The following is a 17,051-nucleotide window of genomic DNA, read 5'->3' on the forward strand; positions in this document are numbered from 1 at the left end:
TACAGTGTAGTATAACGTGCTGTACTGAAGTGTAATGTAATGTAGTGTAATCTAGGCTACAATGCAGTGTAGTATAACGTGGTGCAGTGTAATGTAATGTAGTGTAATGTAACCTACAGTGCAGTGTAGTATAATGTGGTGCAGTGTAATGTAATGTAGTGTAATGTAGCCTACAGTGCAGTGTAGTATAATGTGGTGTAGTGTAATGTATACACATACACACACACACACACCTGTTGAATTTGACGGCCAGCCCCAGGTCGGCGATGCAGCAGGCGCCGTTCTTCTTGAGGAGGACGTTCTTGCTCTTGAGGTCGCGGTGGGCGATGGCGGGCTTGCCCTGCGTGCCGTAGATCTCGGTGTGCAGGTGGCAGAGGCCGCAGGCGGCGGAGTAGGCCAGCCGCAGCAGGCCGCGGCCGTCCAGCGTGGTGCAGCGCAGGTAGTCGTACAGCGAGCCGTTCTCGTGGTAGTCCGTGATGAGGAAGAGCTGCGTGAAGGCGCCTGTGCTCTTGATGTCCGCCGCGATGAACCCTGGGGGAGACAAGGGAGGAGGGGGGGGGGCGGGGTCAGCAAGCCTCGGGATGGCGTAGGGGAAAGGCTTCTACGAGCGTTTTTATTGGCTTCACATAATCTCAGGGAATCTGATTGGACTGATGCACCGCAAACACTTACGCACAGGGACACAGAACTGCACACAAAGGCTCAAATGCACAGATGCATACAGAGACACAGAGACACAAGCACACAGAAACAGACTTATGCGCAACACACACACACACACGCAAGCACCCACATACACACACACGCACACACGCACGCACGCACGCACACGCACACGCACACACGCACACACGCAGACACACACACGCAGACACACACTGCTCATGGGAAACCTTCATAACCGACAGGCCTGGCCTGACTGAACAGCCCAGGAGTGCCACGCTGGGGTGAAACGCAGCATGGCGCCTCCCTGATAAGAGAAAGGATGGACGTCTTAATAAAGCGGTACCCAGGATGTTCTCGTGTCTCATGAGGACGGTCTGGTAGATCTCCGTCTCGCGGAACCAGCTGGCCTCCTCGCGGGTGAAGAACACCTTGACGGCCACCTTCTCCCCCCGCCAGCGGCCCAGCCACACCTCGCCGTACCGGCCCTTCCCGATCTGCCGCACCATCTGGATCTGCTTGGCGATGGTGCGCTGCACCTGGGGGAGGGAGAGGGGAGGGGAGAGGGGGGCGTCAGCTCTGACCTTCGGCAATGGCACACATGTGACTAGGCGCACACTTTGACCTTCAATACAGGAAGCCGAATCCACCTCATGTTTCACTAAAACAGGGTCCAGGGGCTCCTGGAGCTCAGCTGATCTCTCCCTAGACACTTCATATATAACCACAGTTATGTGACAGAGTTCACCTGAGCCTTGCTTACAGAGAAACTGCAGAGTTCCAGCATCGTGCGTGAATTTGCGTGGGTACGCATTAATATGTAAATCATTCTGAAAGAAGGCGCGCAGCTGCCTTCCACTTCATCGCTCTGCAACCCAGCAGTCACTGCGCAGAAGGCAGCAGGATTTCTGCAGGTGGACTACAAGGTGTTCGGTGTGTGGCACGAATATCCAGCCTAGAACCCTCCCACCCTGGCCCAATGCCATGGCTGACTGTGCATGGAGGAACCCCTCTGCAGGCCTCTCACCAGTAAGGGGGGGGGCATTGCTGGATGTGACAGAAAGCTGTCTCTGAGGAGCGTAAAGTGTGTTAAACACCCTGAGCATCTCTCTCACCAGTAAGGGCATGCCTGGTGGTGGATGTGACAGTAAGCTGTGGTTCTCAGGAGGGTAAAGAGTGTGTGAAACACACAGAGTCTCTCTCACCAGTAAGGGCAGGCTCAGAGGTGGATGTGACAGAAAGACGTGTTTCTGAGGAAGGTAAAGAGTGTGTGAGACACACTGAGAGTCTCTCTCACCAGTAAGGGCAGGCCTGGTGGTGGATGTGACAGTAAGCTGTGTTTCTGAGGAGGGTAAAGAGAGTCTCTCTCACCAGTAAGGGCAGGCCTGGTGGTGGATGTGACAGTAAGCTGTGTTTCTGAAGAAGGTAAAGAGTGTGTGAGCCACCCTGAGCTTCTCTCTCACCAGTAAGGGCAGGCCCAGAGGTGGATGTGACAGTAAGCTGTTTCTGAGGAGGGTAAAGAGAGTCTCTCTCACCAGTAAGGGCAGGCCTGGTGGTGGATGTGGCAGTAAGCTGTGTTTCTGAAGAGGGTAAAGAGAGTCTCTCTCACCAGTAAGGGCAGGCCTGGTGGTGGATGTGGCAGTAAGCTGTGTTTCTGAAGAGGGTAAAGAGAGTCTCTCTCACCAGTAAGGGCAGGCCTGGTGGTGGATGTGGCAGTAAGCTGTGTTTCTGAAGAGGGTAAAGAGCGTCTCTCTCACCAGTAAGGGCAGGCCCAGCCCGCTGCCCGTGCTCGACTGGCTCATCAGGTCCTTCAGTGAGTCTCCTGCTGGGATGAAGGCCTCGTCCCGCACCAGCTCCCGCTGATACCGCCGCCTCTCCGCCTGCCACTTGTACCTGCAAAACGCATGTGCATTATACACTTATACCTGCAAAACGCATGTGCATTATACACTTATACCTGCAAAACACACATGCATGTTACACACTTATACCTGCGAAACACGTTATATACTTATACCTGCAAAGCACATGTGCATTATACACTTATACCTGCGAAACGTGCATTATACACTTATACCTGCAAAACGCATGTTATACACTTTTACCTCCAAAGCGCATGTTACACACTTTTACCTCCAAAGCGCATGTTACACACTTATACCAGCAAAACGCATGTTACACACTTATACCAGCAAAACGCATGTTACACACTTTTACCTCCAAAGCGCATGTTACACACTTTTACCTCCAAAACGCATGTTACACACTTATACCAGCAAAACGCATGTTACACACTTTTACCTCCAAAGCGCATGTTACACACTTTTACCTCCAAAACGCATGTTATACACTTTTACCTCCAAAGCGCATGTTACACACTTTTACCTCCAAAGCGCATGTTACACACTTATACCAGCAAAACGCATGTTACACACTTTTACCTCCAAAGCGCATGTTACACACTTTTACCTCCAAAACGCATGTTACACACTTATACCTCCAAAGCGCATGTTACACACTTATACCTCCAAAGCGCATGTTACACACTTTTACCTCCAAAGCGCATGTTACACACTTTTACCTCCAAAACGCATGTTACACACTTTTACCTGCAGAGCAGTTTTCCCCCCTTTGCTAAAACTGAATTTTTTTCAGTAGTCATATAGTTACTGAAGAGGGAGAATCACATCTCTATCACACCCCTGCATAAACAGTCTCTCCCCAGCTTTCCTACTGTCTTTTAAAGCAGTGCTATTTTCTTAGTTAGTACTGCAGCACAGAATCTGAACACGATCCAATATCAATTAGCCAGACACCCAGCTAGAGACACGACTCAGTCTCTCCCAGCTGAGAACGTCGTCGGCCTGAAGCTCCCCAGCACGGTAAATTAAACAGGCACATGGCCAGAGGAACACGCGGAGGGGGGAGGGCAGGTGCGCATAAAGCAGACCTAAACTGTACCTGTAATAGCAGACCACCATGACGGCGATGAGGGTGCAGCAGCAGACCGTCACCGAGATCAAAATGGCGATCCAGTGGGCGCTGGAGAACAGCGGGTCTGTGGGAACAGGAAGAAGAACATTCTCTATGTGACGTAGATCAGGGGTGGGGCTTGTGAGGTCAGGCTCTCAGCCACAGAGCTGGACGGGGGCTTCACTACACATGAACGCCTCAGTGAAAAACGGATCATTATCACACCAGCAGCAGTGACAGCGGCAGCAGTGACAGCGGCAGCAGTGACAGTGGCAGCAGTGACAGTGGCAGCAGTGACTGCAGCAGCAGTGACAGTGGCAGCAGTGACCGTGGCAGCAGTGACCGTGGCAGCAGTGACAGTGGCAGCAGTGACAGTGGTAGCAGTGACAGTGGCAGCAGTGACAGTGGTAGCAGTGACCGCGGCAGCAGTGACCGTGGCAGCAGTGACAGTGGCAGCAGTGACAGCGGTAGCAGTGACAGCGGCAGCAGTGACCGAGGCAGCAGTGACAGTGGCAGCAGTGACCGTGGCAGCAGTGACAGTGGTAGCAGTGACAGTGGTAGCAGCAGCCGGACTAGCGTGACCAGTTATATTCGCTCGAGGTGGGAACTGAACGTGGGCCTCCAACTCGCCCAAGGACTCCAAAGGCAAACAGCCCAAGGGCGAAATCGCGCCTGGCCGAGGGCGACGCCCTTATTTTGAACGGGAGGGCTGTGTCGACGGTACGGTCTCGTAACTCGCTGCGAGGCCTCTGCTTTACGGCACCTCACTGCGGTCGCTACGCAAGTAGCCAAGCTACAGCCGCTGCTTCCGCCGGCGAGTCTGACGTCAAATGCTACACCTCACCTCGTGTGACGGCCGGGGGGAGCTCGGGCTGCAGGTCCCGGTTGCAGAAGTCCGTCTGGCAGCACTGGATCGTCCGTCTGGCCTGGGCGAGCGGAGAATCCTGGGATACGGGAGGATTATTACTTTTATTGCAGCAGTCACTTAATTCCGCAATGCTAACCTTCTGAGCTAAGCGCTCTGTACGACAGAATCCATTAAATAAATAGATTTAAAATGAGACGAGCATTGCAACGATAAATCGCAAAACTGCGCTTTGTAATATACGTTATAATAAATGCGGATTTTGTTCCCCCCCGTTTACCTTGCACTGAAAGTGGGAGCCTTCGTACTTCACGCAGCCGAAGCTCAGGACGGCCTCTCCCTGCTCGTCCTCCTCTATGATGGCGAAGCACTGCCCGTTGGTCCTGAGAGGAAACGCGCGCGCGAGAGTGAGCGCACGGAATACGCAACACAGACAATCAGGGAAATGGCGTGACACCCCGAAAAGGGAAAGTCCGAAGCTGGGCACAGTGAAACTGTCATGGCATCAGTGGGGGGGGGGACTGTGGGTATGAACTGCATTTGGAAAGGATTGCCGCATCCATAGGGCTGATTTAATAACGTTAAAAAAGGTGACAAAATGCGTGGGCCTGGGAAAGTGGGTGGGCCTGCATAAGGGGGTGGACCTGTGTAAGGGGGCAGGCCTGTGTAAGGGGCGGGCCTGTGTAAGGGGCGGGCCAGTGTAAGAGGGCGGGCCTGTGTAAGGGGGCGGGCCTGCGTAAGGGGCGGGCCTGTGTAAGGGGCGGGCCTGCGTAAGGGGGCGGGCCTGTGTAAGGGGGCGGGCCTGTGTAAGGGCGGCTGTGTAAGGGGGCGGGCCATGGTAAGGGGGCGGGCCTGTGTAAGGGGGCAGGCCTGTGTAAGGGGCGGGCCTGTGTAAGGGGGCGGGCCTGTGTAAGGGGGCGGGCCTGTGTAAGGGGGCAGGCCAGCGTAAGGGGGCGGCCTGTGTAAGGGGGCGGTCTGTGTAAGGGGGCGGGCCAGCGTAAGGGGGCGGGCCTGTGTAAAGGGGCGGGCCTGTGTAAGGGGGGGGGCAGCCTAAGGGGGCGGGCCAGTGTAAGGGGGCAGGCCAGGGTAAGGGGGCGGGCCTGTGTAAGGGGGCGGGCCAGCGTAAGGGGGCGGGCCTGTGTAAGGGGGCGGATGCTCACCTGCAGGTGCTGTTGGTGGCGTCCTTGGGGCAGTGGCCAGAGCAGTAGCAGCTGAGGAACCGCGGGGCATCCTCGGGGGACAGCGTCCCGCCTTCCCCGGGCCCCGGGGCCCTCCAGGGGCCCGGACTGTGCTTCACCCCTGTGCCCTGGAGCACGTAGTCCGGGTCCTGTCCGCCTGAGGAGAGGGGAGAGAGGGGGGGGGAACGGTGAGAAGCAGGGTTCTGAACCCTAAACAGTCTGAGCGTGCGATCATCCGGGGAGGGGTACGATTTCCACTCTGTAAGAATGGAGCAGCTCAGTGCAGCATCAGGGTCAGGGGGAGAGACACTGACGGATTATTAGCCGGGAACAAGTGAGACAACCAAGCTGGCCAACAATGCAGCAGGGGGGCCAGCAAGGGTGGTGTGGGGAGAAACCACCGACTATAATGGAATCGATTTTTTCTTACTTTTAAATATATAGGCCTACATTTTTTCTAAATAGGCATCAACTGAAAATGGGCATTTGGTAGAGAAGTGAAAGAGAGAGAGAAAAGAAGGGAGCGAGAGACAGAAGGTGGGAAAGAGAAAGAGAGGATGGAAGAGAGAAAGAAAAAAGAGACAGAAAGAAAGAGCAATATGTGCTGAAACATGAGAAGGCGTCCCTCTCTCCCTCCCTCCCTCCCCATCTGCACTGCCTCCATGGTGGAGGGGGGGTGGGGGGGGGGGCACTTCCTGCAGACTCTCTCAGCACACCTTCCAGTTCAGACATGCCCATGAAAGCCCTCCAAACCTACACTTTACAAAGCTCTCTGAGCTTCTCCCGCTCCCTCCTGTCTCCAACACAGCCCACACTCCCAGCCTGGACCATTTTTACAACCATTGTGCCCCAGGGTCCTGAAAACACCGACATCTTCGCTATTTAAGATCAGCCCTGGCCTCAGTAATACACTGCTTCTTCATTTTAAGCCTGCTTCCACGCATTTAAGGCGCTGATGTTTCCGTATCAGACTCATTCGACTCTGTGAAGCCGTGAACTACGGGGAACAGGAGCCCTTTTGTAGTGCCTCAGCGCTGCCACATATCTGGAGATGGCAATCTAAATGCCAGTGGGTACGTGTACACTGCATGCCTGTATTAAAAAAATAAAAAAATGAAAAAAGTTAGGGGTGGAGTTGGGCAGAACGATAAAAGAGGAGGAGTGTGGAAAATCACAACAGCACTTCCTAAACTTACGATGTGAGAAGAATGGGGGGGGGGGGGGGGACTGCACGCATTCTTCTGCAGAACAACAAACCGCAAACTACAAAGGCCAAGAGTCCCAGAGCAAACAGCGATTAGGCAAACGGCGAGGCGGGGTCCATCGGGGCCCCAGAAAATGAACCGTAATGGGAGACAATTGGCTCCATTATCGGGGGAGCTATCTAAACCTCCGAGGCCGGGGGGGGCTTGCGGCTTTGAATCTCACAGCACTTATATCAGTGAGAAAACAGAGCAGAGATAACAGGGCTCCCACAACTTTAACCCCCCCCCCAACAACCTACCCCTACACCCCCTTACTGCACAAGCAGCCCTGTGACTGAGAAACCCCCCCCCCCCTTCCAAACTCCCAAACCCCAACAGTACTTCTTAATCTCCAGCCACATTCCGTCTAACAACAGCGCGGCCTCCCTCTGGGGGATAATGGCCTAGCTCAACACAAGTTTGCCCTTTACTGCTTATGGCCTTCTAATTTTTTGTTACAAGAAGTAAATGCTAATTATTCTTTCATTACATGTGCTTCTGACCCGGCACCCAAACAAATTTTCGTTAGTTTTCATTAGTTAGTATTTACTTCGAAATGAGTTAGAATACTGAGTTGAGCTCATCAACACCCTGCGATGCAGAACGAGGCCTCTGGCAGGGAGAGACGGCGTCCGCGTCCTTCGTCGCGGCCGCGGCGATGGAGCGGCTCGCCTTCGCTGCTCCAGGCTTCCGGTCCCGTCTCCTGAAGCTAAGTTCGGCTCGGACGACCCGTGTGAGGTGAGCTGTTACGGTCTGGTGGAGCCGACGCAGCTCGAGCCCCCTGTGGGTGGTGCCCCTGGGCCAGTCTGAGAGAGTGGGGCACAGACGGACTCTCTCAACCCTGGGGAAGGTCTACGCCTCCAATCGATGAGACCGCAGCGACAGAAGAACAGTTATGAAACACTGCATGTTTCTGCTCAATGATATTTCGGTGTTGGGCATTAAACTGTGGATGTTTCTGTTTAATGATATCTTCAGGGGGTTTAGGTCCATAACAGTGGATGCTTCTGCTTTAAATTTGTGGTCAGGGCTAAAGCAGGCCGTGTTTGTTTTATATTTATTGGATCGCGCTGCAAGGCCATTAACCAAGAAAGCCCTCGAATGCCCTTGAGGGCCCGAAGACACTGCAGGCTGGAGCCAGATCAAACACCCCAGCTCTTAAACACGAGAGCCGAGGCCCAGCTCTCCCTCCCCCATTTAAACCTCAACGCTAGGAGCAATCAAAGAAAAACACAGCCGAGCCAAGCGCTGCAACCGCTCGTGTGCGTCAGAGATCAGAAATCTTATTTTCGTTGTTAATAGAGTGTTAATCATCGACCGAAGGGAGGTTTTGAATTCATTTATCTTGCAATCTTTCAAAGTGTAGGCTTTTTGGAATGTTTTTTCCTTTTCAAAAAACTCTAGTGTTCTAGAACTCCGATGCTTAGAATGATCGGAAGTGATTGTTCCGTCAGCATGGGAATGTTCAGTGACGAACATTCTAATCGCGTATTTGCGATGCCCAACGAGCACATTAAAGCGTTCGGCCTCGTTTTGGATGGTGCCTGGGCTCAGCCGAGACGCGGGCGGTTCGCCGGTCAGGGTCAGGGTCCGCTGGAGGAGACAGGGAGGCGCGTGACGCCGGTGACGTTAACGCGGTTTCCTGTCCTGAACTCCACGCGAGCCGAAAGTCCACGTGGGTTCTCCTGCAGTCCGCGAGCTTTTGCACGGCGAGCAGCCCAAACTTCACACCCAAAAAAACATAGCAGAGAGACGAAAGAGAGGTAACCCTTAACAACAGAATGTGATGGGTGTCTCAGAGAGGATTCTGGGTACAATAAGGACATTTACAACTACAAGTTAGCAGAAGAGAGAGGGCTGACCCAGGGCTGAAACTTGTTTTTTTTTCTTTTTTAATTCTCGGGTCTTCTGAGATCCCGGTGCCTCTTAACAGAAAGGAGTCCTTGAGGAAAAGGTGGTGCTGGGAATTTCCTGTGCCTCACAGAAAGGCTTGGGTCGCCTGCTCTTAGAGCTTCGCAGAGCCTGCTTGCACATGTGGCCTGACTTTACTACTGGTGTCTCTGGAGCCTGAAGGCAAACAGTGTACATTACATTACATTACAGGCATTCAGCAGACGCTCTTATCCAGAGCGACTTACACAACTTTTTTACATAGCATTTTACATTGTATCCATTTATACAGCTGGATATATACTGAAGCAATGCAGGTTAAGTACCTTGCTCAAGGGTACAACGGCAGTGTCCTTACCCGGGAATTGAACCTACGACCTTTCGGTTACAAGCCCAGTTCCTTACCCACTGTGGTACACTCCGTCCTACAGTGTACATTCAGGCACGCACACACACACACAGACACAGACACAAGCACACACAGTAATGGAGAATCGCACACTTAAAGGCCTGCCAGCACCCTCACACACAACCAACAACAACAACCCTCAGGGCGCAGTGCTGCACGTGGCCAGCAGGAGGCTCGGCGAGCGGCTGAACGGAGGAGGAGGGGTCGGTGGGGGAGGGGGGAGGGGGTATGGGAGCCCTGGGGGCACGCGGGGTTGTCTGCTCCGCACCTTGACGAGCCTCGGCGTAGGACGTGCCAGCTGTCCTGCCCTGTTGTCAGCACAACAAAGACTAAACAAAAGATGAATAAGCGGCAGTGGGGAGGCCCATTAACCCGCTAACAGCCAATTTCACCTCTTTTGTTTCCTCCGAAAACCGTCAATGGGAGACGCCGAAGGGAACTCAAACCTGCCAGGTGGCTGGTGTTAAAAAACGGAGCTGGGGCAGGCAAAACGAACCAGCCTCCGGCTAAGATTATTATCCTTATTTTAAAGTGGGCCGCAGAAAAAAAACAAACAAATTCTTTAAGAGTTTGTGAGCGCGACCCGGGAAAGGGCATTCGGTTAGACGTGCCCGAGCTGAAGCCGTGGAGCTTTCTGCAGAAAGCGTACCAGGACGGCCGAACGCTAACTCCTCTGGTTCTGAGGCCCAGCGGCCTCCAGCAGAGGATCCTAACTCAGAGCGGGCGACCTTACGAGGGCGATTCCTGCGGGTCTGTAAACCCTGGCCTGTGTCAGACCTTCCTCCCTCCCACTCGCGCGGCTGACAGCAGCCTCACCCCCCCCTCCACCCTCCACCCTCCCCCCCCCCCACGGAAACTTCCGGAGGGCAGACGGGTGTGTGGAGCGTACGAGCTGAGCGACGAAGTCCCCGGCCGGCGCAATACAGGAAACGGTTAATGTGTCAGGGAGCGCGGGGCCGCTGACAATACAGCTCAACGAGCTTCCTGTAGCAGGGCCCGGCCGGGAGAGGCCCGGGGAGCCGGGGGAGAGGGAGGACAGCGCGCGGGGCGGGGTGAAACCAGGCAGCAGGGGGCGCTGTAAATCAAGCCCCCTGCTAACCTCAGGCCTTAGGGGAATTTTCAGGGGCATGTACCTTTTGGGAAAAAAAGAGGGGGGGGAAAAAGGAAGAAGGTGAAGGGGTGGGGAGACTGGACCGGGCCAGACCCTTAATGTCTAGCACATGGCTCCCCTGTCATCACGGCTCAGCTGAGCCCGGCTGACGCGTCGTTTGGGAGGTCCCTGCGAGATGAGGCCTGGGGCCATGCTTCCGCCCTGCCCATGCCCATGTTCGTTCGCCTACTGCTTCCCCGGCCCCTTCCACACGCGCGTTTCCTTGGTGACGGAGCGCCGTGGTGAAAGGAGCTGACGTGGTGTGGGTGACGGGGGGGGAGGAGTTAGGGAGAGGGGGCGGGCACTGCTCCTGCTACTCCTAATGACAGGGAAGAGCGTTTTTTTCCTCTGAGTAAGCTTTTTTTATTCCCTTCCTTTGGTTTCAACAGCACCGCAAATATTACACCCACTGGAGTCGGTGTGATAAAGGGGAGAAAACTGATCCTTCCAGCTCCACCACCAAACCCCCCTCTAAAGACTCCACACACCCCCTCACCCCACGGTTCAGATGACGCACAGCTCTCCTCTAGCCCCTCACTATGTTTCTTACAGGGACGGGCTCTGCTGCTTCACGGTTTTTGGTTTTCCTTGCTAACTCTGAGTCGCTGCTCTCCATACGCGCTTTCCAGAAGCCGCCACAAAAAAAAAGAGTGGACAAAACTTTTTTTTTTTAAAGCACCGTTGTCGTTTGACGGCGAGCTATTTCATTGGGCCGCAGCCCGCGATGAAAAGACACGACCGAAGAGCATCAGACACACGCTGAGGGTAGAAAAAACAAAAAAAACAAAAAACGATAACGGGGGGCGCCGGCCTCTAAACCGGTGACTTCCGTTAGAGCTGAACGCCGGGGCCAAGAACGTTTGACGTCAAACAAGTCCGAGCGCTGCCAAGAGGACCGAGCAACGCGCACTCCCCAGCATTCTGAAGGGCCGAGCCGTGTTTGTGGGGCCCGCTCGGGCCCAGCTCTGTGGAGCTGAGTAACGGAGCTCCCCAGCATTCTGAAGGGCCGAGCCGTGTCTGTGACAGCCTCTCCTGCTAGCGCCCGGCTCTGCGGAGCTGAGTAACGGAGCTCCTCAGCATTCTGAAGGGCCGAGCCGTGTTTGTGACGACCTCTCCCGCTGGGGCCCGGCTCTGCTGAGCTGAATAACGGGGCTCTGTGATCAGGGCGGTCTGAATGTCTCTGCGTTTCGGTTTCCATTGTGAGGTTATCTGGAGGGTAAACATCGTCTAAGCCAGGGGAGCGAGGGGAGCGTGGGGGAAGGGGGTGTATCTCAGCCAAATGGCTCTCAGTGGGGTGGCTGTATTCACTGAGAGCACTCAATCAAGACCCCCTACCCTCTCACGTTAGAGCAGTCAAACAGTGTGATAACACCCCTCCTCCCATCCCCCACACACACACACACACACATTCCAACACAACGCTCCACACACTTTTCCTTGCCTCTACATTCACACTCTGCTAACCTCAGACTGACCAGTCTGTCCTGATTGGTCAGGTAATGGCTAATGGCTAGTTGGAAGTGGGACAGGAAACAGCAACCATCTGCGCAAAACTCTACATGTGGAATCCTGGTGACTTTAGCGTGCGTTATGCGTAAGCAGCCATTACGGCTCCCGGCTGCAGGCCAGTACCAAGAAACGGAAGCCTATGCTACAGGCGACATTAGAAATGGCCTTACCTCGTACGAGGGGTCGGAAAGAAAGTTACTTACTGCAGCATAGATCCAGCCAAGTGACATACAGTGGTTGAGGAAATGGGCTTGTTACCAGATGACTAAACAGGCTCCATTGCCAAGACGGGGATCTAGAGCAGGACCAAGGCTGTACTATACCCATAGTGGGCCCCAGGGCAAAACTATTTAGAGGTCCTCCCCTCCTCCGTTAAATTAAATGAATGCACGTTAACAGGCATGCTAAACTATTTCCTATTTCCACCCCCACCCCACCCCTCCAATGTTCAGGGGCCCCCGGGGTTGTTCCCCGTATTGCCCAGTTGGTAACCCAGCCAACCTAACTAGCACAAAACGTTCTCACAAGGTTGCTGCCATGAAGTGGCAAAGTTATAACATTGATAAAACATTCAAGGAACATTGTGCAAGCATTTTGTGTTCAGCTGGGCTGAGCAGGACACCTTACTGCTTTAGAAGTTGCAGAAGGGAGTGTCAGTGTACTTATAGTGTAACCTCTGCTCTAACCACTAAGACTAGCAGATAGGCCTACATACTGAAAATCCACAATGTGCCAAACTTTAAAGACCAAAATCACTTCTCAATATCTTCTCCGCATTAACTGCTGCGGTAAATCTCAGACCCAAATTATATCAGAGAGACAGAGAGATAGAGACAGAGTGATAGAGATATAGAGAATGTGTGTTTTTCTAATAGTTAATGTTTTTTTAATAGGCTCTTACCTTCTGCCCGGAGTGTAAGGAAGAAGCAGGCTCCTAGAACGGTGACGTGGGCCAGAATTCCCGCCATCCCGCTAAGAAACTGGAGTTACACGGTTGGTCTGTAGGGGAGTTATCGAGGCCCCGCCCAAAGGTGGAAGGGGTGGAGCTTTATGAGAGCGCTAAAAAACTAAAGCTGTCTTCTCACTGGTTCTTCTCGTCCACAATCCTGAAACAAGAGATAACATTCAACTTTGTTAAATTTAATTCATAGCTGTGAAATCAATTCAATACCTGAAAAGGAATCAAGCGGAACTGTGCGATCACAAAAGGCTCTCTCTGGTACAAAAAAAAAAAGAAAAAAAATATTTTAAAATTTTGTTTGTTTTTTGATAATTATGAACAACACATTTTCACAAAAAGGCATTTTGGCAAAAACAAATAGCGATCGGCTACTGAAAGTAGCGGAATATCATTTCCGTTTAATGATCCCCTGGAATCGCAAACTACGATGGTCAACTTTACGAGGGTGCAAGGGAAGGGAACGAGGGAACAAAGGAAAACAGTGACTGTAGTAAGATGCATGTGAGGGGAAGGGTCAGAGGTGATAGGTCAGGGGTCGTGAGGAAAGGTCAGCCCGTGCTCTGATGAAGCCGAGTCAACCGTGACGGCTGCCTCTTCGCTCCCTCGAGCCTTTCCTCTTGATGTCACTCTCCAGTGAATCGGCGCTCGCCAGATAACATTTTAACGGGAGCCATTTGAACCGCACGCTTTTTCTCTGATGAACACCCGCAGGCAAGACGGGCTCAAATTCAGAACTGGATCCAGGAACAAAAACCAAGCCTCGGCCCCGCTGGGCTCGACCTCCTCACCCCGTGAGCTGGGCGCTCTTCCTAAACAACTAAACCCAGTAGAAATGTCTGTAGCTGTAGCTATGAGTGCTTAGCCCCTGTGCCCCCCCCACCCCCCAAATTAGGTTTGGGGAGGACCGGTGCATGTGGGGGACCGTGGCCAGTGACCTGCGGTGATCCTTATACTCCACCGTGTCAAAGCTCTCCTCCGTCCAACAGGACGAGACGGGCGAATGGCCTGCTCTTTGAGTGGGGGGGTGTTGGGTGTAGAGGGAGTTCAACAATGACGGAAGAAACCTGTGGACCAGCAGGCACCCTGTGTCATTTGAAATTTGCCACCTTGGCTGCACATCATCACCCACTTTCAGATCAGAACATTTTAAACCCCACAGCAATGGTGTGGTCTGTGGCTCCCCGGACAGAGCGAAGGACAGTGCGTGCGAATGCATGCTCACCAGAAGCACGGTCAGAAACCTATACGGGTGTGATGCCTGGGGACTATCCCTGTAGAATGGGCCTCAACATGCCAAGAGCCCCCCCCCCAACCCCCCAGGCCAGGAAGCGGATAAAGGGAAGTGTTCCCTTACCCCGTTAGCCTCCGCCCACCCCACCCATGTGGACCAACCACCCTCTACTGAAACCAAGGCTTCACTACATCAAACGAGCAGACCCTTAGCATGATGTTGTGGTGGCAATCAAGTGACCACGGTCGCTGACCCACACACAAAATGGAAGCACTGCATCACCAAGAAAGAAAAAAAAACACCTCAAGGGAAGAAAGGAAGTTAAGAGCCTGTTGTTCATCTCTGGGAGACACGCGTACTTCTCTGGTTATAATGGACAGCAGGTGAACCTGTGTGACCGTCTCTGGACTGTGGCTATAGGCAAGTGGCTACTTCACCCTGTGCAGTCTTATTCTGAGTTTTACTAAAAAAGGGAATAAAAACCTGCACCAAGAGCAGAAAACAAATCTCATTCATTTCGGGAACCCAGTGGGGGGTGAGGGGCTAGCTTCGAGATCATGGAAGATAGAGACACCACCCTAAGTGGGCTATGCCGGAGAGCATATGGGGAAACTGATCGCTGTGCGGCAGTGGGGTCCCCCCCTGTTAATTAAAAGGGAAACTCAAAGGGGGGCAAGGGGGCGCTGTTATCTGAGCCCAGATAGCATTCGCTGTGCAGTGGCCCTTTGTAGAGGATCAGCCTTGCGTGACGAAGGCAGTTCGGAGGAGAGGGTCCCTCTGATCCTCTCTTCAGATGGGGGGGGGGGGGGGTGCGTGAAACCCGAGGAGCAGCACGTTGGAGCCAGCTGTGATTCTCGAGACACGGCGGGGCCGCGTTGCAAATTCATTCCTCACGTCGGACTCGGATTTGCAACACAAGGCCTGCAAAAGCTCGACAACCTTCATATGACACGACCGAAGAGGTATGCCTGTGTACCAGCCGACGGCTTGACTTTGTTTATTAAGAATGTCAAAATATCCCGAAAAACAAATCTCATTCTCCCTCTCTCACAGACGTACACATTTCTAACTGGCTGAGGTTTCCTCACGACGGCCAGTCGACGTTTAATGCCGGATGCGCTGGAAGGACGACCGGCAATTTCTCTCATTCCAGAATGCATCTACTGGTCCAGGAACAGCAATGGGACTCCAGCTGGACGGAATCGTATCTCCTGTATCGCAGCCATCGCCTCAGCGGGCCCAGAGATGGGGAGTGAGGGGGGGGAGAAAGAGCAACGCTCCATGGAACCGTGCCAAAGTTTTGGGTATGGACAAAAAGTAGAAGATCCAGGCTCAGACGACAAAAGTCCTCCCCGGTGTTTTGTTCCAATCAACTGGATTTGCCAATTAGGACAATCCTTCAGGCAGAAGGTAGAACTATTTAGTGAAATCAGGACACGGCAGGACTTTCACTTTCTGACCCCTGGACTTTGGTATCAGGGAGGAGACAGTTTTCAAGAGGAAAGGAGTGCTCGACAGTAGATTCTTAAACATTTAGAAAAAAATTAAATTGGCAATCTTACGCATATTTCAAAAAAATAACACACTCCAAATGAGCTTATACGAGTTATCATTTAGAGCAGGGGGGTCAAACTCCAGTCCTGGAGGGCTGCAGGGTCTGCTGGTTTTTGGTGTGTTTCAGCACTCCTGATTAATTTAAGTCATTGTATTGGCTAAAGAGTCCACACAACTTCTTCTCAAGGCCTTAACTGGCTGCTGACTGAAAGGAAACCCCAAATTCCTGCAGACACCGAGGCCCTCGAGGCCTGGTGTTTGACACCCTCGGCTTAGAGAAAATGGCAGAAGCGTTCCACCCCTAGAACGAAGAGGCCTCTCACCACTGCACAATCATGGAAGAGCCAGTCAGGCATAATGCTTCAGGGACATTTTGCCTCACAGAAGTATCTAATCAAAAAAGTGTGTGAGAGCAGACGGGGGGGGGGGTTGGGGGGGGGACCGGCACCTTCCATGATGTGAAACACCACGTCCGTTTTGATTCATGCTCCAATTTCAAAATTGCTAACAGATTTATTTTTGTTTTGACTACAACTGCTCTGATTTGTGTTTATTTAGGCTTTTTAAACGCAGCTGCATTCCATAACAGTGAGCGGTGTGTCCTCCAGCCTCGGCACCGCCATTCCGTTTGATTTCCCAGCGTGGAGCAGACAATAACCCCGAGAACTGGACACAGACACACACACACACACAGCGTCCAGTAAACGCTGGCCTCCTTTAAACTCATGCTGTCACATTCCTTCAACAAAAATGTTAAAAAAAAAAAAAAAAACAAGATCGTGAAGAGATTGACTGGGGAGGGGTGTAGGCAAGACAGTAAAAACGGTGGAAAGTTTTCTTGGAAGGTGTTTCCAAGCACACCTTCTGTTTAGGTTTATGAAAATGACATGGGGGTGGGGGGTAGCGCTGACATCGCATGTTCTGACAGGGAGACTTGTGTGGGCACATGCGCCGGCATGCACGCGAGACACTCTGGCGGGTCTGTCGACGGGCCCGGGTTGCCAGTTTCCATCTCCCCCCACCCCGGTTACACAAACCCCTCAAAAAAAAAAAAAAAAAAGAAAGAATTCCTGCCAGTAATCAGTTCTGCAGTCTGCAGTCTTTCCAGTAATCCCAGCAGTGCGTCCGATCTCAGATTTCCACTTAGGAAAACTCCTCTACCAACACAGACCTGGAGCTCGATTTCACACAGCAGTCAGCCCTTCAAACAATAATCAGGCCCGAGCCAATCGACATGCACTATAATATAAACAGCTCTCTCACAATATCACTGATTGTCAACCCTGTCCTAGGGGACCTCCAGCACACATTTCTTTCCAAGCAGCATAAACATGAGCACGTTTGCATAATCTTCACTCTTTTCCATGCACACATTTTAAACAATTTACGTAGTGTCTGTTCAACAGATGGAAATCAGCAGTTTA

General features: G+C 52.7%; 1 protein-coding gene across 2 annotated transcripts in view; it reads right to left on the minus strand.

Annotated features, from left to right (window-relative positions):
• Positions 1-17,051, minus strand: part of LOC135247496 (bone morphogenetic protein receptor type-1A-like) — a 39,372-nt gene that overhangs the window by 5,404 nt on the left and 16,917 nt on the right. The window contains exons 3-11 of one of the 2 annotated variants that reach the window (XM_064320999.1): positions 13,801-13,906; positions 12,783-12,987; positions 5,662-5,836; positions 4,782-4,884; positions 4,481-4,580; positions 3,625-3,721; positions 2,421-2,556; positions 1,010-1,202; positions 234-531 (exon numbers count right to left, since the gene is read on the minus strand). In XM_064320999.1, coding sequence (XP_064177069.1) covers positions 234-531; positions 1,010-1,202; positions 2,421-2,556; positions 3,625-3,721; positions 4,481-4,580; positions 4,782-4,884; positions 5,662-5,836; positions 12,783-12,849 — 1,169 coding nt within the window. In that variant the 5' untranslated portion in view covers positions 12,850-12,987; positions 13,801-13,906. The remainder of the gene's footprint in view (positions 1-233; positions 532-1,009; positions 1,203-2,420; positions 2,557-3,624; positions 3,722-4,480; positions 4,581-4,781; positions 4,885-5,661; positions 5,837-12,782; positions 12,988-13,800; positions 13,907-17,051) is intronic. The other variant, XM_064320998.1, reaches the window with a different exon arrangement.

The sequence above is a fragment of the Anguilla rostrata genome, chromosome 2 (genome assembly GCF_018555375.3).
Source record: "Anguilla rostrata isolate EN2019 chromosome 2, ASM1855537v3, whole genome shotgun sequence".
NCBI classification, from domain to species: domain Eukaryota; kingdom Metazoa; phylum Chordata; class Actinopteri; order Anguilliformes; family Anguillidae; genus Anguilla; species Anguilla rostrata.